The 19,347-nt window shown below is 38.7% G+C and overlaps 5 protein-coding genes across 8 annotated transcripts in view; 1 reads left to right on the top strand and 4 right to left on the bottom strand.

Annotated features, from left to right (window-relative positions):
• LOC128260288 (TLD domain-containing protein 2) overlaps window positions 1-3,849 on the bottom strand; it is an 85,325-nt gene extending 81,476 nt beyond the window's left edge. For 2 of the 4 annotated variants that reach the window (XM_052993261.1, XM_052993268.1), the window contains exon 1: window positions 3,317-3,849. The gene's annotated coding sequence lies outside the window, so the exon portion shown is untranslated. The remainder of the gene's footprint in view (window positions 1-3,316) is intronic. The other 2 variants (XM_052993323.1, XM_052993339.1) reach the window with 2 other exon arrangements.
• A 5,011-nt stretch (window positions 3,850-8,860) lies between these two features.
• LOC128260508 (stromal cell-derived factor 2) lies at window positions 8,861-9,966 on the bottom strand. The gene is made up of 2 exons (XM_052993584.1): window positions 9,751-9,966; window positions 8,861-9,610 (listed from the first exon to the last, which is right to left on the bottom strand). The coding sequence occupies exons 1-2, from the start codon at window positions 9,809-9,811 to the stop codon at window positions 9,021-9,023; spliced, it is 651 nt and encodes a 216-aa protein (XP_052849544.1). The 5' UTR covers window positions 9,812-9,966; the 3' UTR covers window positions 8,861-9,020.
• A 462-nt stretch (window positions 9,967-10,428) lies between these two features.
• Window positions 10,429-12,355, top strand: LOC128260502 (uncharacterized protein CG1161). The gene is made up of 5 exons (XM_052993570.1): window positions 10,429-10,605; window positions 10,685-10,917; window positions 11,418-11,526; window positions 11,588-11,713; window positions 12,027-12,355. The coding sequence occupies exons 1-5, from the start codon at window positions 10,537-10,539 to the stop codon at window positions 12,180-12,182; spliced, it is 693 nt and encodes a 230-aa protein (XP_052849530.1). The 5' UTR covers window positions 10,429-10,536; the 3' UTR covers window positions 12,183-12,355.
• A 209-nt stretch (window positions 12,356-12,564) lies between these two features.
• LOC128260487 (proteasome subunit beta type-4) lies at window positions 12,565-14,018 on the bottom strand. The gene is made up of 3 exons (XM_052993546.1): window positions 13,761-14,018; window positions 13,195-13,696; window positions 12,565-12,843 (listed from the first exon to the last, which is right to left on the bottom strand). Exons 1-3 carry the CDS (start codon window positions 13,910-13,912, stop codon window positions 12,691-12,693), a joined length of 807 nt encoding a protein of 268 aa, XP_052849506.1. The 5' UTR covers window positions 13,913-14,018; the 3' UTR covers window positions 12,565-12,690.
• Window positions 14,019-15,063: 1,045 nt separating this feature from the next.
• Window positions 15,064-18,506, bottom strand: LOC128252036 (ceramide kinase). Its single transcript, XM_052979423.1, is given in 7 exon segments — window positions 15,064-15,489; window positions 15,549-15,754; window positions 16,068-17,210; window positions 17,212-17,253; window positions 17,255-17,676; window positions 17,679-17,850; window positions 18,383-18,506. Coding segments are annotated over 6 exon segments (2,064 nt in total). The 5' UTR covers window positions 17,800-17,850; window positions 18,383-18,506; the 3' UTR covers window positions 15,064-15,359.
• Window positions 18,507-19,347: the final 841 nt, after the last annotated feature.

Genomic DNA, 19,347 nt, shown 5'->3' with positions numbered 1-19,347 from the left:
TTTTGGCATTGCAAATGGCTTTTAATTGCATTTAATGTGCAACTGAAAACCACAAGCAAAGATGAAAACCTCTGTTCTGCAATTTGAAGATCTCTTTAACCATCAGCCTTACTTTATATTAACCAAATCATTTGAAATTACAAATTAATGCAAGTCGAAGAGAAAATTGGGAATTGATCCCATAAAAACAATCGGAAAATAATAAAATAAATGAAAACAAAATTTAACGTTTCTATTTATTAGTTTTTTTTTTTTAAATTCTTTTAAACATAATTATGGTTTAAAATTTCAGAATTCCGCTTTTTCAACAAGAAAGGAAGCAAACTTCAGCAAGCCGAAGTTCGTATACCCTTGCAGCTATTGCAAAATTAAATATTCTTGAAGACATTAAAATAATGATTTAGCTGCATGTATGCTTAAAAGCATTGAAGCTATGATGATTTGCAGCTCAATTATTTGAGTTCCTATGACAGCTTTATGATACCGTTTTCCTATTTTAATGAAATTAAAAGCGTAATTCTGAACTGTCAAATAATTAAATAATCAAAAAGAATTTCTAAAAAAAAAATACAAATTAAAAAAATTAAATTTAAAAAAAAAATATTTTTTTTTTAATATTTTTGTTGTTCCTATGGGAGCTTTATGTTATAGTCGTCCGATTTTGATGAAATTAAAACCGTAATTCTAAAATATTTAACCATTACTATATGTCGAATAACCAAAAAAAATTTAAAAACAGCAAAGTTATAATTTTTTTAAATTTATTTTTTCGATTGTTCCTATGGGAGCTATATGCTATAGTCGTCCGATCCGGCTCGTTCCGACTTATATACTACCTCCAATAGAAAGACAACTTTAGAGAAAGTTTCATGCAGATAGCTTTAAAATTGAGAGACTAGTTTGCGTAGAAACGGACGGACAGACGGACGGACAGACGGTCGGACAGGCGGACATGGCTAGATCGACTTTCTTAGTGATGCTGATCAAGAATATATATACTTTAAAGGGTCGGAAATGTCTCCTTCCCTGCGTTGCAAACTTCTGACTGAAATTATAATACCCTCTGCAATCTTAGATTGTGCCAAAGTGCCACAATGGCAATGCAATGGCCACAACTAACTGAAGCGACTCTCGAGCAAAAGCCTTTTGATTTTTTCCAAGCCTCACCGGCTGAATGATGATGGCTGACCAGCAAATGGCTAAAATACTTCAAGCTGAAGTCCTGCAGCAATGAGAGCATCAACAAGGACAATGGGCAGGACGAAAGCCAGAAGCAATAAACAGGGAAACAAATGAAACGGCGGCAACGCAGGCAGCGAAAATGTGTCCTGGAAATGACGGCGACTTTGTCTTCGTCGTGGGAGGTCAACAAAGCTGCTCACTAAAAACACGCTTAGACGTAACAACAATGGGACCACACAAAGTGTGCAGTGAAAAAAGACAGGAAGAAAGTGCACATGAAAAAGAACATAACAATGTTTGTTCCATATCGTATCAGCTTAAATTATATAAAATCGTTTCGATTATAATATTTTTATGTGCCATGAATAATTGTACATCGGGGCTTCTGTTATTATGTTAAACGTTGAGTTGGCGTGACCACATTTTTAAATAAATTTGCGCTGCGAAGTCATAACTAGAATCTGCATGCTAAATTCCAAATATGTAGATATTTAAATGGAACAATGAAAAAAAAATGGTTTTTGAAATATTAAATCATAATATTTATTACAATACATATTATTGGCAAAAATTTCATTTTTAAAAAACATTAAAAACCGCAATGAATGAAAATGATTATTTGTTTTTTTTTTTAATTGAAAATCTAGTTTAAATTTAAACCATATAAATTTAATTAAACATAATTTTTTGAATCAAACAGGAACCACCTTTAATATAAAATTTTTCACATTAATTCAAATATTTCAATACTGACTTATGCCACTTGCTATGCATTTAATGTTTAATATAAAATTATAACTTTAATAGCAAGATATTTATTTTTAAAATTCAATAGTTTTTACCAAATTAGCTTCTATAGTTTCCGAGATCTCAACGTTTGTACGGGCAGAAGGACAGACGAAAAGACGGACATGTTTAGAGCGATAGATCCTGAATATATGTATACTTTATAGGGATAGAAATTTTGCCTTCTGCCCGCTTCTTAACGAGCACAATTTATAATTTTACTCTTGCCACTGCACAAAAAAAAAATGCGTTTTTTGAACTAATTGTCGTTTTTATTTTAAACCAGTGTTTTGTGTATTAAACTATATTATCTTTTAAACATTATTTTAAATATGAAATCTTATACCAATGTAAAGATCAAATAATATCTTTGTATAGATAAGTATTTGACTATTGAGGGACAACGTAAAAACTATTTCCACAAAAACTGTTCTGCACAAATCGTATTAGCATTATTTTTACTTAGCTCCTATTTTACCATTGACAGATGATAATCGTTGGGCGCGTCTGCTTCCATTTACCAAAATTTGTCCTGTCTGAAGAACCTTTGGGGCCTTCAACAAATCAATCAAACTCTTTTGGGATACAATTTCGCTTTTAACAATAAGATATTCAATCCGGGGCCTCAACAAGATGATATTGCCCATTTCAGGTCACAAAGGTGGCAAGAAAATGAGCCAGCAGTCGAGAAGGAGATACCGAGAGGAAAGTGGGAGTGGGAGTGGCCGTGGCAGGGAGATGACGGGCGAAAAATGGCACAAAAAGTGAGAATAACGAGCAAATGCGTGGGTGCCAGCACAAAGGAAAGAGCAATGAAACGAGGGAATCGGAGAAAGGGCCGAAAAGAAATTAACAAAGTTGGGGCACAAAACAAAACGCAAAATGCCAAGTGTGCGGTTATTAAATTTTGCAAGCAATTGAGTTGACCAGAAGAAAATGGGAGGTGGCAATGGGTGAGTGGGCTCCGATAATCGATAAATGTTGTGGAAAATGTAGCGCTGGGAAATTGCTACACATGTTGCAGGTGATGGGGCGAAATTAACTAAAATTGAACAGACGTTACGATTCAGGTTTCAATTGCTGTCGAGGTCATGCCCAGAAACAGATGGGTTTTATAAAAAAGTTTTCAAGTTTTCAAAATATTGAGTTTAAAGAATGGTGATTGTTAACTAACAACTATTTAATTTAGGTAATTGGTTTTCAGCTTCTTTACAAATAAATTACCAACATTATTCGATCAAACAACAATTTTTTATTACCCCCTAAATGGTTTTGTAAAGTTAAATTTTAAGTCGTAAATTCTGTTCTACAACTCTTAAGCCAACAAATATTCAACAAAATGACTTACATTGCTTCGACTGGTTGTTGCTTAGCAGATTTCAAAGTAGTTGTTCTTGGCTTCTGACACGGCGGCGTATGCGTAATATTTTTAGTAGTAACTTTCTCGTAATTGACACGGAAAAAGCTTCTTGGGTTTTAAGCCCAATTGACTAAGCACTAAAACAACAAATCGAAATCGGGGAGTAGCTTTTCTTAATTTTTTAGCTGCTTTATACAATTTTTGTAGCTGCTTTTTCTGTTAGTCGCACACACACACACATGAGCACTCTCTCACGCACACACACACATTCACCGAGATTTATGTAACACACAGCTGAGGGACCGAAAAACTTTACGAATTGGCCAAAAATACAAAACCGTTGCTCTTTGTTTTATGTTTTTTAAGCTTTACGGGCGGCCATGTTTGGTTTTTGGAGAGATCCAGAGGTCTGCTGTTCTTGTTTGCTTATGATTTTTTAATCTTTTTACTTTTCTGTTTTGATTTTTATTTGTTGGCCCTTCTGGTTGCCTAAACTTGCACGCTCAACTGTCCACAATGTACTGTGCTAACGGTATTTACGTCGCTCCAGCCAACAGGGCCGAAATACATGGCCAAGAGAGAGCCAAGGAACTAGCTTTCACTCTCTCGTTACTCTCTCTTTATATTCATTTTTTTTTTAGTTCAGAACATTTAACAGAGCTGGTTCAAAGTTAACTTTTATTTTAAACTTGTAATTTTAAAATAAATTGGCATTAATTTATAAACTTGAAATTTGTTTTTGCATTGTAAGAAATGGGTTATTTTCAGTACTTAGGGGTAAAAATAATTTATTAAATATATACATTTTTTTAATTTGACTTTTTTTTATCATTTATCAAAAAAAAAAAACAAAACTTAGAGAGATTATTAAGTTAAGATCAGATGAGTAAGAAATATAAATCTAGTTTCACATTTTGTACTTCCAATACACTTTCGTTTCCTGTTTACAGATTCTGTTAAAAGGTATTGCCTACTGTTAGGGTGTTATGTCCAGCAGACCTGCTGTAAACTTCAAAACTAACAAATTATTGTTGTTGCTATCAAACTTTCACTATCGCGATTCTATAGGTAGGCACAATAAATTTAGGGACCTCTCTTCTCGCCTGACTCCGTGAACTTGCCAACCGCGCAGGCGCAGAGAGATGCAATTTTTTGCTTGTTTGTGGAGGATGGCAGGCCTTTCTGGCCACTTGGGGGCTTGTTTTCGGTTTTCAATGTTAAGTGCGTAGGAGACGCCACGAGTGAGAGTGATAGAGAGAGAAAACGACGGAGGGCGGGAAGGGGACAGAAAAAGGAACAGAACTGGTGAGAGGACCAGGGAGCAACGGGGCGAATGCGCAACGCCAGCGATAACGGCAACTGGAGACGACAACAGAGGGACAGACAGACGGGAAGAGGGAGAGTGGAGGCTCAAGAGACATGTCTAGCTAAGCGTTGTCCACCTGGCTATTTTCACGTTGGCAAATATGTTATCTGGCTATCTGGGTATTAATAAAATTGTCGACATTTTTTTGATTGTTTAAATATAAAAGTTCTTAATTTATTGATATATTTACTTCTTATATATACATGTTTTTGACGAATAAAATTTCAAAATAATAGTGTAACCTCTTTATTGTTTTTTCGCTCTTTATGTTTATAACCTGTGGTTAAACCCACTAATTTTGGAAAAGCCATCTTTACCTTTTTTGACTAATTTGCGTTAGCTCTAATTGAAATCAGTTGTTTGCTTTTTTACTTTAAATGAGATTCTGCACCTTAATAGATGTTGAAATCCTAAAATTGAAAATTCTAGTAAACCTCATTACAATTCCAATTATTCTTTGCGATCGCGAAACATGTCCTTCATTCTGCAAAACAAGTACAACATTTTCGAAAATTGTATGATTCGGTCCATTGCATCAAAATATTTTCCTTTCTTAGCTTTATTTTGCAGCGTTCCGGTAAAGGAAATTTTATAAAATTTAGTATTTGCTTAGTTGAAGTTTTTGTAAAAAGTGGTTTTCAGTTAACTTAATGTAAGTGTTGATCTTGTTTTATAAGCTCTGCATTGCATCTCGAGTACGAAGTTTACAGATAATCAAATCTATGAGATCACAATTATACAACAAAATGAAAAACTATATACACTAAAGGATAGTTCTACATAATTTTGAATAGCAGAACAAAGAAAAGAGTGCGGCTATCGTAAATGATAGGCAATAACATAGATCAGGGTGCGCCCGTAAGTATGCAGAGAATTTTTTCGGTGCTTTGCGTTTGCCAACCACTCGTGCGTATACACAACGCGCATTTTATCCGGCAGTGTTCGGGGAAGAGGAAAAGCGTGAAGAGAAAGTCCCATACCCACAAAGCCATTACACACACCAGCGAGCAAACAAACAAACATTGAAACATTCAAACATTTTGTGTCAATCTGTCAGTCACTCAATCAGCGAGTCCTTCACTCCGGTTTTTTTGACGCTTTTAAAGGTTGCCGCTCCGCTGCCGATAAAAAAGAATCGATAAGGGCTAACGAACGCAAGAGTTTTATATACACATGTACATCTAAGCATATGGAAAAATTTTAATATTATTTTCTAAATATTCCCCATGTGGTAAAAATCTGGGGAGTCAAACAATTTTTCCAATTTGTTAAAATCGTAAAAAATTTTGTAAGTTGTCTTGTAAACCAATGTTGTCAGCAGCCCACTTAAAAAACAACAAAAATTTAAAATACATTAAAATATTTAAAAGATTAAAAGACAAAAGCGTGTTGTTAAACTTTTTATTTATAAGATAAATGTGTATGCTTCATTAAAATTAAATAAAAGCATAGAATAGGAAAACACCGTAATAAGGTATTTAGCTATTTAAACAAAACAGCCAAATTTATTAGTTAAAAAAAGGCAATTTACTACAATCCAGTTCCCCGACAGTTAGCTGTTGCTGCAATAAATTTTCTCCAATTGATAATGCAGTACCGGGAAAAATCATTCCAGATATTTCAATTAGATATTTTTCAGAGATGTCCTGTTTTGTTGGTGAACTGCAACTTTTTTACATATAAGCATAAAAATATATTTTTGGTATTTGGTTTGTATAAGAATAACTAACTTTTCAAAAATGTAAAAAATATTAAGAATAACAAACAGCAGAAACCTTTTCTGTTTCTTTATTCTACCTAAGTCACTGAAAAAATGTATGCCAAAAAAATCGACTTTGACAAATATTAAAAATTATATCGTTTTTTGTATAAAATCTATCTTTGTTAGTTACTATGTATAAATATCAAAGCAATAATATTTTTATTTCATTTTGTTTTCGAAGCCATATATTTGTAATTCATAATAATGCGATTTATTTCTCACTGTTGGTTATATAAACTGATGGATATTTTTTTGTCGTGCAGCCCCACCCTTGAATTCTTCCTCTTCACGATGAGTTCTGGTTATCAATGGTCACATAGGAAATACAATACAAAAAGGATACAATGAATATAAGGATGTGCCACTACTCAACGAAAGAAAATCGGAAAAGGGGGGCGTTACGAACAGACGCTTTCACAAACATACACACGTGTATCTTCTATGCGAAGAGTGAGTGCGGTGTTAACGTGTTAAACGTAAATCAATAAACGCATGGAACGGAAATTATGAACACCTGTAAGAGATAATTGTGGGAAAATAAAAAAAATTTAATTATATGCTGCCGCAGCATTTGGCAATAATAACAATTTAATGTGCATATGAGCTTTCCATAAAGACTTTAACAAAGGGATGATTACATTTATTTACATTTAAACATTTAAGTTGAAGTATTTATATGCTATCAATCAGGGTGTTCGAAACTGCCTTATGGCAGTGCATTTATCAACACATTTAAAAAATATCACGAACACAAGTAAAGATTTCGGTGTAGAGCCGAGGAAAGGACAAAATCAAATTACATTACATTACAATTACATGACTTAGCCATCAAAAAAAAAAGCCAATGAAATTGTTGTTGCCGTGCCTCGGTCTTGTCAGTAACGTATTGAACCGCAAGGAAGAAATGAAAAATTGATAGTGTATAGCAAAATGTGCCCAGGAAGCTTACCCAATGTGCCAGCCCTCACATCTCCATCAGCATGTGCATTTACAAAAACCATTTTGCTCAATGTGCATAGGCGTGAGCACCCCTGCTATAAATGCTACATTGACCAATGGGTTAAAAATATATATAAATTTAAACATACAAGCTCAAAGTTTGTACATTTTCTTTTAATATAATATTTGAGTAGGCTTATATTTATTCTGTCTAAAATAAAAAATAAACGAATTCTGAAGTTTAAAATGAAGTACCAAGTAAAATTTTAAAAGCCTTGGTATATTTTGTATGTTATTAAAGTTACATGTAATCTAAAAGCAGGCGATAAACTTTCAAATTTCGCTCTTTTCCCCTGTTTAAAACCCACCTACTGGTAAGCTTCCAAGAAGGCTAGAATTGGTACCCAAAATTACAAACATATTTGTTAGCAAAAGAAACAGTCGATATAAACAAATCCATTTCTCTGCCCATAAGAAAATCAGCGAATTAGGATTAAATCTAATCTTATATATATATATATAATAAAAATCGGAGAATGTTGAATGAGTGTACAGAGTGCCCAAAAGCCGCAAATTCGTGAAAAGCGGTCTTCATTTAACTGTTATATAAACTTTCTATACAATTTGGGAGATCTTTCAACATTTCCCAGTCACGGCAACATCGCCCAGCAGAAGAACACCCCGAGTATCCTTGTTTCTATTTCTTACTTGTGCAATAATGGTTACAAGGACAACCCGATTATGAGAATCTATAAATGACTGTGTGGGTTGGGTTGGGTCTGCTAGCATGTTGACCTTACTGGGCTCGCAATCAGTTCGGGTTACGGGGATACAGATGACGACGAGGAGAATGAGGCTTTGGCCGGGAGGATGGGCAGACAAAGCGTTGACAATGTCCTAAACAAAAGAAACAGAAAACAGACGAGCAGATAATGGACGTGATGATATTGTGGGTGGAGGGCGAGGGAACCGCGAGCAATGGCAAAATGTATTTACATAGCTTACATGGTCGGGATAAGCTCCATTGTTTTATGCATGCAAACAAAGACAATCCTAGGGACTGGGGTGATACATTCACGGAATGTGAGTGACGATTTTCGGTTGCATCTGCATGGATAGTTCCCAGATCTTTATAAGGGTATATTTATATTCCATGGTACTTTTAACCGAAATTGTATGGACATGTAATTTGAGTTAAAGAAGGTTCAGTATCTGACTGGATTGTATCTTTCTTGAATTTTTTATACCTTTGGGTATCAGTACAAGCTTGTTGGGACTTAATGAATTTCTTCACAATAAAAACCCTTGGCAAAATATTGGAGGATTTTAAGCTAGTCAGAAAATTACACTTTCCTTTTTGCATTATTAATTATAATCAATCCTTAATTTTGTAAGTGCCATGAATTACCTAACAAATTCTACCAGCTACTATATATACAAAATTCCAAAAAAGCAAAGCGGATGATTTTGAATTTCCCTGATAGAATTTAAATAATTTTAATTTGTTGGTTTGCTTCGTGGGTCTAATACAAAATAAACTCGCTTCACATAAAAATTCAACTAAATTATAAGTTACACAACTAATAGTGGTACAGAACTAGAGCAGTCGCAGTGTGTTATCTCCACTACAGCTCCGAGTGGGCGTATTCCTCGTGCGTTGAGCTCTTCTCTTTGGGCACGATGTACAGGCCCTCCGCCGTGGTCCAGCGCGTGCCGTGCTGCGGCTTGTGCACGCCCACGATCTCCATTTGGCCGGAGATGGGTCTGCCGTAGGAGCGGCCGGACATGCCGAGGTACATGCCGGTGTCGATGTGGCGCAGTCGCACATGGGCACTCCGCATCCAGCTGTCATTGGAGCAGACCACCTCCCAGTGGTCGCCGGTGTCCCCGAGTCCGTCGGTTCCGTAGGCGGACACCTCCTGCTCGCCGGAGAGCGGCGACGAGAAATGGTGCGAGTGCAGGTTCTTCTTGGTGGACAGGTGCTCCAGGCGTACGGTGGACCCGCAGGCGATGGGCTCGCCCCGTTCGCACAGCTCGCCGGTCTGGGCCTTGATAACCCAGTGGCTGTTCACATCCTCCTTCTGCTCCACGCCCGTCACCGATTGCTGCCCGGATCCGGACCCGTACTTCACGTCGTGGGAGTGCAGGCGGAAGGAGTAGTCTGAGTTCAGCAGCTTCAGTATGGAGCCGCAGGTGACCACGTTGGATTCCGTGGCTGTTTCCGGAGTGGAGAAGATGGTGTACCAAGATAGACATTAATGCTGGGCAACTATGAGCACCAAAGGTTCGAAAAGAGCGGCGTGGCCAATCACAGAAGACCACATAGACGCAACTTTCCTCGGGGTCAAGACTTACCGGCACCGCTGGAGAGGCTGCTGACCAGAGCCAGTCCCGCGAGGAATAGTCCGTGCTGCATTGCGTCCTTTCCGAGCTACCTTATCTTATCCTGAGTACTTAAGTTGGCCAATCTGTGCCGGCAATCACGATTAAACTCCTCGTTGAACACGCAAACAATTGGATTTTGTGACAGCTCAGGGATTGAATGCCGGTGTGACCAGGCGTTTCGCAATTCGCATAACCAGTTTCCCCAATAAATACCAAAACTACAAATGAGATACTTTTTTCTGGTATTTGAAGTCTCCAAAATTATAAGAGATGCAAGTCATATAGGGTATTCTCTAAGCAATGGTGTTATTAAATCGTTGAATTTCAAACAAATTGAACTTCGTTGATCCCCTTTTTATATAGCAAGCTAGTTTTTTTTAGTGCTTAAAACTTTAGTTAAAAGGAACATGAATTGAAATACAAGTGTTAATGGATGCTGGAATATATAAATTTATACTCATATTGCCAATAGATTAACATCAAAATATACTCATTCAGAAGAAAAACTAATTCGTCTCGATTAAAATATAGTTAAACATAGCTGTTGAAGAGTTAAATTGAAATTGGTGTTTTACTCTAAAGATCGTAAAGTGTTAATTAACATTTTTTGTTTGTTTAAAAAAACTAGTTCCGGGAACGTCAAGTCGTTAGTATTTTCTGTGCGACTGTCAAATGCGGTAACACTGCAAATTTGCAAGCAAATTTCTCTTAAAAAAGGCTGAAAAACTGAGAAAAATTGAAATCAAAGAAAAATTAATGGCCCACAAGCGTCTGTTCGTCTACGCTCTGCTACTGGCGATATGTTATTTGGTTGGCGTGACATGGGTAAGTCCCCTAATTAGCCATATCACATGACTGGTCCAGTAATCTGAATGTTGTTCCGACCCAAAACAAAAAAACAAAGGCTGAGACTGCAGCGCAAACGCTGCCAGTGATTGGTAGCAGCAACAACAATGCCAGCCAGCTGAGCGCCCCTCATGCAGTTCCAGTGGCAGCAGCACAACCTGCCAAGCAAACGGGCGCCAATCCAGCTCCCACTGAAGCGCCTACGCCCAAGGTCGTTCCCAAATCGACGCCCGCTGCTACAGGCCAGAGTTCTTCCAATACCAGCAGCGCAACAGCGCCATCTACGGAGTGGTAAGTGCTACTACACCAGCGGTCAACACTATAGTATCTGAGCTTCAAAGCATACATTTTAATATACACAAAATGGTATTTTTGTTTATTTCTTCACCCTAATTATATGCATTAAGTCCAGTCTTAGTGAAAAACAAACAAACAATATTTTGTATTTAATCTTTTAAAACCGTTTAATAAAGTTAGTTTTAGATTCTTGCCTATACATACGTTTCATTAGACTAACTTGTATTTTTAGCAATTTAATATTTTTACAAATCAAACGTTTGTTTTTAAACACTTAATGAGAGTAATAATTTTATTCAAATGTTTGTAAGCAGTAAACCAAAAGTAGCAGCCAACCATTTCGAAATTTGTTAGGAAGAAAATTGAAGTACTATTTAAGTTTGATCATTAAAAATGCAAAGAACTATAAAACTGGATCCATTTCAATTCTAGCTTAAAATTATTTTGAAAATTCAAAGTTTTTCTGTCTTTAAGATATGTTTGTCCAATTGTAGTGTCTGTGCTGGTGCCCTGCTGCCACGTATGGATGCCAATGGCAAGGAGCTGCCCATTTGCGCCGAGTGCAAGTGCTCACATGTGGCAAGAAATACTACACTGATCAAGGTATGGCACATATTAACCGACTAGAGGTTTCCTTACTTAACCCTATTGCTCTTATTTCTAGGTCGTGGTGATCATTGTGATTTGGATCATCTCCATTTTAGTGATATACATGCTCTTCCTGATGTGTCTGGATCCGTTGCTGAACAAGCGAGTGAAGGCGAATTACCAGGAGCACACCAACGAAGATGTACATAGCAAGCATTCTAGATACAAGGGCATTCAGTATAGCCTCCTAGTTACAGCCCATGGCGAAGATGATGAAGATGACGATGTTGACGCCGATGTGGCTCAACTAGTTGGCAATAAAGAAGCACCTCACTTTTAAATAGATTTTAATTTCCACAACCCCCTTTGTTTCATTTTCTGTTTGCGATTTTGATTGAGTTTTTAACACACACCACTAGAGACACTCACCACTAACCAAAGATCCACGTTTAGAAACGGAATTTTATCACGTCAGCCAGACTAATTCTAAATTTTTCCCCCCCTTTTCCAAACAGGATGAGCCAGCGCCGCCTCTGCCCGCCGTGAACAACCAGGAGCTCAGTGCCAGAGCAAATGTCCTAAACCGCGTGGGCCACCAGCAGGACAAGTGGAAGCGGCAGGTGCGCGAGCAGAGACGCCACATCTACGACAGGCACACCATGCTGAACTAAGAAGGGGCTCGATTTGCGGCTGGAGGAGATATGAAGGGAGCATGGGCGACTTAAGACACATATTCCAAGCAGAAATCCTCTACAGAATTCCACTTTTTGGATCAAATTACATGTATATTTAGCCAGAATTATTATTTTAATTAAATTATATAACCAAAATACGCTTGGAAGAAGTCCGTTTTTATACTTATATAAAAGCTTGTCTTGTTTAATATAAAAGTTAAGTCGAGCACTTCTATTGGAAAAAGCATGACAGACTTGAATCTGTTCTTTAAACGAGCTCCAAACTACCATTACTTGCAGTTCTCCGGCCTGCATATGCGCTTCTAATTTAAATATACGCTGGGGACATACAGGACTTCAAATTAATAGTCAAACAGTATGTATTTTTTAGCCACATTTATTTTTAATATATCATGTAACCAAATTTTCCTTGGAGAAGTGATTTTTAATGCATACAAAAACCGCCGAGCAAGACCTAAACTACGTTCATTCAGGATCGGAAATTTTAATATCCCTTGATGGTTTCGGCAAACGTCCAGTTCTCGTTGACCTGGAAAGGCCCCTCCACGCCGCATCCGTTGGCGCTGCACACGCCCACCGTGTATTGGGAAATGTTGCGGGTATCGCGGTAGTATAGCACTTCCATGCACGTGCGGATCTAGAAAAAAAGGAAACATGTTAGTTTTTTTTGTTTAAATATATGTTTTGCAGTTGATTAATTTCGGGTTTATAAATAATTATTTCGTTTAAAAATTCTAAATTATACCGTATGAAATTTTATAAAGCGTAGATACCACATTTATGGTTTAATTCAAAAAATAAAACGTTATGACAGAAATCTTTACAATTAATCAATCAAAAATTTTTAACGCTAAGAAGAATTATGTTAATTACATTTTTTTAGCTCAGCACAACCAGGTTACAATATATTTTAAAAAATTCTACGATTCAACTTTCTAGTTTGCACCGACAAATTCCTTTTTACGGGTAGGATTATAAAGATACGTACCAGTTGGGAAGCCTCTACGGCGGTAAAGTCCCTGTCCTTGGGTTTCTTCTCACGCACAAGCGGAATGGCCAGATGACGTGCGAAGCCGGTGGCCACCACGTAGTCCTCGTGTGAGCGTCCGCGAAGATCCACGTTGGCTAGGTACGGAGTTCCTTGATTGTCCACGCCACCCACAACCACGTCGATGTAGAGTGGATTCATACGGGAGCGCCGGTTGTAGAGCACTCGGGTCATCCAGCTGGCCAGCGACTTGGGCTTCATCTCGATGTTGTCGTCGCAGCACTGGTCCTCGATCATCTTCTGGTCGATGCTGCGCTTGATGGACTGGATGTCGGCGAAGTCCCCGCCGCCGCCGAGCAAAATGTTCTTGTTGATCTTAAAGACACGCTCGATGTTCTGGTAGCGGGCCAATGATCCGTAGGACACCAATGTGTCGGCGGCGAGCATCACGCCCTCGTCGTAGCGAATGCCCAAAACGGAGGAGCCCGTGGTAATGGAAGATCTACGGACAATGTGACAGGGCTTACAAGAGGGGCTAAACAAGATAATATCTATGTTGTTCCTACGTGCTGTGCTTGGTTCCATAAGGACCCGCTGTGGTCAGTTCGCGGGGCAACTTCTGGACGGCAGACTGTCCGCCCGTAAAGTTGTAAAACTCGCCGGGAACGGGTCCATTTTGCCACAGAGGCTGCGCCAGGCAATTGTAGTTGTTCAACATTGTAATTTACTCGGTTTAGAGACTGATTTGAGGCAAAACGATGAGTTGTTTGTCGCTACCGGAGAATGACGGGCACAAATAAAACCACAGCGCGCAGTGTGGACAAACTTCGGGCGCCAGAAAATACCACAGTAACTTAAAATACCAAGTATACCAAGCAATTAATATTTATAAAATTAGGTAGCACCTTTTAAAATGTTCAGTTTTAACGGAAACTTATTGGTTTAGCTCACATAGTTGTTGAACACTGGGAACTATTTATTTAAAAACATTAATTTTGTGTCACAATTATCCGAAAAACGTTAACCCTTAAATCCTGTAAGGCGAATTTTCTCCTGAATTTCAGCAGTTCAGACGATTCGGGAATACCCAACCTATTTTTTTTTACACTGGATAAGAGTAGTAGCTTGCTATTTGAAATAGTAACCACATAAATACAAATAGTGCGATCTTTCCAATAGCAGGTATATTTTTTGTAAAATCAAAGTGATTTTTCTAAAATCGACTATATCTCGGCATAGATCTTTAAAAACAATCCAATTTTAATTTAAAAAATTTAATTTACGACAGCTCCGTTCAGACATATATGTATATACTTGCATTAGAATGAAGAAAATTAAAGAATTTTTTGTTTAATAATATTTAACAATTTGAACTTTACTTAATTAAAAACCCGTTGTGAATAGATTTCGGAAAAAACAGATTCCGATTCTGGCCCATATATACTTCTTGCCTTTTAATACATGTTTTCAAACAATTTGAAGATATTTTTAAAAAATAACATTGTTAGCAAAAAAATACAACTATTTAATTTTTTGATTAAACATTTCATCTAATAAATTGTAAGATTATTTAAAAAGATATATACAAAAAAGTTAAACTATTGCATATTAGACTGATTGACTGTTATAAATCACAAAATAACCATTTCAAAAAATTCTTGTTTTTAAAAAACGGAATTATACATTGAAAGTATGTTTCTATTAATATAAACAAAATATAAATAATAAGAACGTACATACTTTTGGTTGAAATATAATTTACACAGCATGACCAATCTCGGACAATTTTCAAACAAATAAGAAAAGTAACCTTATTACTTCACAGGCTGTTTTTAACTTAAATCTCCACATTCAAAGGAAATACGCAGATTAAATACATATATAAACATTTTTTATTGCCAGTATACCAGTACACATTATGTAAATATATATGGGTATGTGAATAATGCATGCTTTCCGAGGGGAATGTTTCGGTGCGCTTTCGCATCTTTCAGATGCCATAATACAGTCGATAATATCAGTTGCTTTATTGAGCTACGCTAAAAACAATAAGGGGGAGACCCGCTCTTTAACACGGTACGAATACGAATAAGGATACCCTACGCAAGACTACGAGCTACTTGTCACGGCCAATGCTTGATGCTAATTCTATGTGGTTAAAGCTTCTAGTCCTTGCAACAGCAGTAGACATTGTCGCTGGAGCTAGCTGGGGTTGTGGGCGTGTTGCCGACCTTGAGGGGCTTGCTATAGGAATGAGGACCCCGCATGAACACCTCGATGAGCTGACAGTGCGATCTGTAAAATTTAGATTCATTAATAAGGATTCAATGGAGTTCAAGGTATAAATAATTTACCTCATGGTTATGTCCAGGTCGGTGACCACTTCGCCGTCGCAGTTCCAGCTTGAAAACTCTGTGTTGGTGGAGGAGTTGGCCAGCTCTCCTGGCGGGGAAATCGGTTGGCAAGAGCCTGCTATGCTGTAATCCTCCTCGCCAGCGCCAGAAAAGGTTCTGAACTGAAACTCTCTGGTGCGAAAGACCTCCACAAACGGCAGATTGCGCTGAAATCGGTCAAGTTCAGTTACATTCAAAATTAAGCAATTTGCTATATAAAACATTTTTAAAACCATTTGTAGCATCATTTGTACAATCGTTTTCTATTCTGTTTATTAACTTAATCAATCTCAGACAAACCAATTTGGAAAGTTATGAATACGTATTGATTATGTTTGTAATTGTATCGTAATTATTAAGATAATTGGAGAATTCACCCAAGTTGGGGTATAATAAATGCTATTTTGGCTTGTAAATAATTAAGCAACTGCAATATTTATTTATATTTATTTATTTATAGTATTTATTTTTAGTACTCACAATATCACCGCTCCTGCCAGCTGTGTTAAGCAGAAAGCGCACGTTGTTGAGCAGCGAGGTCTTCCTCACCAGAATCAGATCCAGGCAGCCATCGCCCAGGTGACTGTAGCGGGAGATGCCATTCGGACTCCTGGCGCAGGCGCAGGTGATGTTCGCCCCGCAGATCATGAAGAAGTTGCCCCGCACCACCTTCCACTGCTCGTTGCCGAGGTTCCTCATTGATGAAATGGAGCCAGTGGGCAGCTGAAGGTTCCCTGGACGTGGGCGCGGCCTCAGCAGAGCAGACTCACTGGGGGCTAGTTGGGAATCCTCTGCTTCCTCCGGCTGAGGGCGCTCCGGCTCTCTGGATTCCTCATGGGTGAACAGAGAAGATCGCTGTTCGTGAATGCTGCTGGCGAAGCTGCAGCGCTGGCAATTGGCATAGCAGACGGAGGGCACCGACTCGCCCAGCGAGCACACGCTATCCGGACTCTGCGGAACCTCCACCTGCGGCGTCATTAGCAGGAGATCCGGCTCCTCCAGCATCCTGAGCTCGGCGTCGTAGCCACGATTGCTTAGGAAGGCCTTGACGCCACTGTACTCGTAACGCCGCGGCCCCATCCAGCGGTAGTTCTCGCTCTGGGCGGCCACATCCCCCAGGTAGCCGTAGCTCAGGACGCTGGCACAAAACCTGATCAGCGACTGTCCATTGCTGACACTGCACACGTCCAGGCCGCGGTGCTGACCCAGTATCACATGGATGGCTGCTGTCCTCACGTCCGCCGTGCCATGCATACTATAAGCTATGGTATCGGTGCTGCCAGCAGGGATTACGCCCACTGGCAGAGCCGGTCTTGGAATGTATGGCGGCCGCTGCTCGTCCAGTCCCAGCTCCCTCATCTGCCGGAATATCAGTCCGTTGATCACCTCAGCCACGGTTCCATCGCCTCCGACGCAGCAAACCGCATCGTACACTCCCAGGTCGTGGCTCAGGAGAATGTCTTTCACCTGGTTTGCTCTTTGGGTGGTGATGCAGGTGGCATCCACACCAGCGAGCTGGAAAATGGGCTTCACATGGCGTTCGTAGGTCTGAGATCCCGCTTTGCGACCGCCATATGGGTTGATAAAAACCAAAAGACGACGCACTCGCATCCTGGCAGGTGACGGAGCCCTGCAGACGCATTTGCAGCTCCTGATCCCACTGCCTTCACTATGTAGGGATCTGAGTTGAAGAAGGTGAGCCTCCTCAGTTCCCAGCGATTGCAATCCGTTTGGGATTTGCTCAATCGCATGGCATAGTTAATGGTCAGGTACTGACTGCTGGGCTTACCAGGCGCAACTTCACCACTGCATCTGGAACTGCGTTCCGATCCCGGAGGTGATGGAGGCTTCAGGGAGCTCACCTTGGTGTCCCCGCTCCTTATGCTGACCACATCGTCCAGGTGAAGCACATGACTTTGCGGCCCATAGGAGGAGATCGCTCCAGCCTGAGGGGGCGAGTCTGGTGGCAAAGGAGCCTTAGTCTCGTTGCTCCGAGATGGCTGCTTAAGCTTCTGCAGACGCTCCCACACCAACTGCTGCCCATGGAGCAGGACCCGGTAGCTCTTCTTCTTCAGCTGGAAGTTATTAGCAAGACATCGTGGGCGGAGGTGGAGCAGGGTGCGAACTTTGAGGCACTCGTGGAGGTGACGGGGGCCACAAACTCCGAGTTCGAGGTGGTCGACCCCCCTGCGGGTTGCTTGGTCTGCGTCATCTCGACTGGCCGTCGTCTCCGTCTCCGGCAACGTCGTCGGCTTGGTCGGCACTGCGAGAAGAAAACAGGTTTCAATTAGAAATACAGTGAAACTTTAGTAACTTATACTTAGGTAAAACAAAAATGAAAACTGTTACTGTGCAATTAAATAAAATAAAAGTTGGATAGTCTTACAGCTTTTTAAATGCAGAAAGACTATTCCACTTTTACAAACATGAGCCAGTTAATACTAGAATAGTCTATTAGTTTTTTAATTTAAAAGGTTTTTTAAAATTAAATTTTTTTTTCAAATGTTAAAACTAACTAAATTATATTACAGAATTAATATATATTAGTTCATTTAACAAGTTTTTACTGCTTAACTATAAAAATGATAAGAGGAATTTACAAACATACAAGATTTCGATTTCCTTAAACAGGTCCTTTGAAAAAGGTTTTATACATTAACTTTGTTTGCGAAACAATGAGTGAAAATTAACACACAAAAATTGAAGGTGTCTGGTCGCCAATTTCCAAAGTCACTTTATTTAGTTGAAGGTTCAAACCTTGGTGCTTGGGAAAGTTAGCTTTAGGAATACTCAACTGTATTGAAATCGCAGTCAGTGAGGCAAACCGTGGAGGAGGAAGAGGAGTTGGGGGATGGTAGTTACTCCTCACAATAAATCTGAGTTACGACGATCCATTCTCTTTTGCATTTTACGTGATCTTTTCAACTCTTAATTACTTGCTGAGAGATGTCGATAATGAAAATAGGACGGAAAAGGCAAAGGGGTCTGGGAACAGAGGTGACTCAATCAACTAGCCGACGAAATTTTCAAAGTTCAGCCAAAAAACACCCCTTGTCCTGATTGTTTTTGTCATTAACATAGACCCGATAACTATTCAATGAAAACTCTAATAGCCGACAAAAAAATTTTTTTGACACTGGTGTTTCTATGAGTTTGTGATTAATAGGTCGTGAAGACAGTTGTAACGCTATAAAAAAAAAACAATATGAAAAATCTTTAGAATAAAAACGTTTTTATAAAGTATAAAAAAATTTTAAAAACACATTGTAAGAAAGCATAAGCATTAACTAACTAAAGCATTTGAAATTCCAAGACCACACACATTCACATAACAATAGAAAATAATCGAAGAATTTTTTTTACCATTAATTATGATAAGGGAACTATAAAAATATTAATTTGGTCATAAATCAATTTACGTAAAATATTTTAAGGATTGGTAATTATAAAAATAGATTTTTTTTGGTCCCCAGAAATAAAGTGTAAGGGCTGGGCGAATAAGTAGTAGGAGTAAAAAACACAATCAATATAATCATATTCCGAAAATAACAAAAATGGCAAGTTGTTGATCACCGTGCAAAATCACTTTTAAAAATCTTTTTAAAAGGTCGCTTTTGTTAGCAATTTATCAGGGGCAGTAAGTTGAAAATTTTTAAAAGTTGTTCGCAAGAGTGATAGCTAATACGTACCTACATTGCGCGATTCGTGTTCATAGCTCACTGAGCCGAACAATCAGGAAAACTGCGCAAATGTAAAACAA

The sequence above is a fragment of the Drosophila gunungcola genome, chromosome 3R, assembly GCF_025200985.1.
Source record: "Drosophila gunungcola strain Sukarami chromosome 3R, Dgunungcola_SK_2, whole genome shotgun sequence".
NCBI lineage: Eukaryota > Metazoa > Arthropoda > Insecta > Diptera > Drosophilidae > Drosophila > Drosophila gunungcola.
This window is presented reverse-complemented; position numbering and strand designations above follow the sequence as displayed.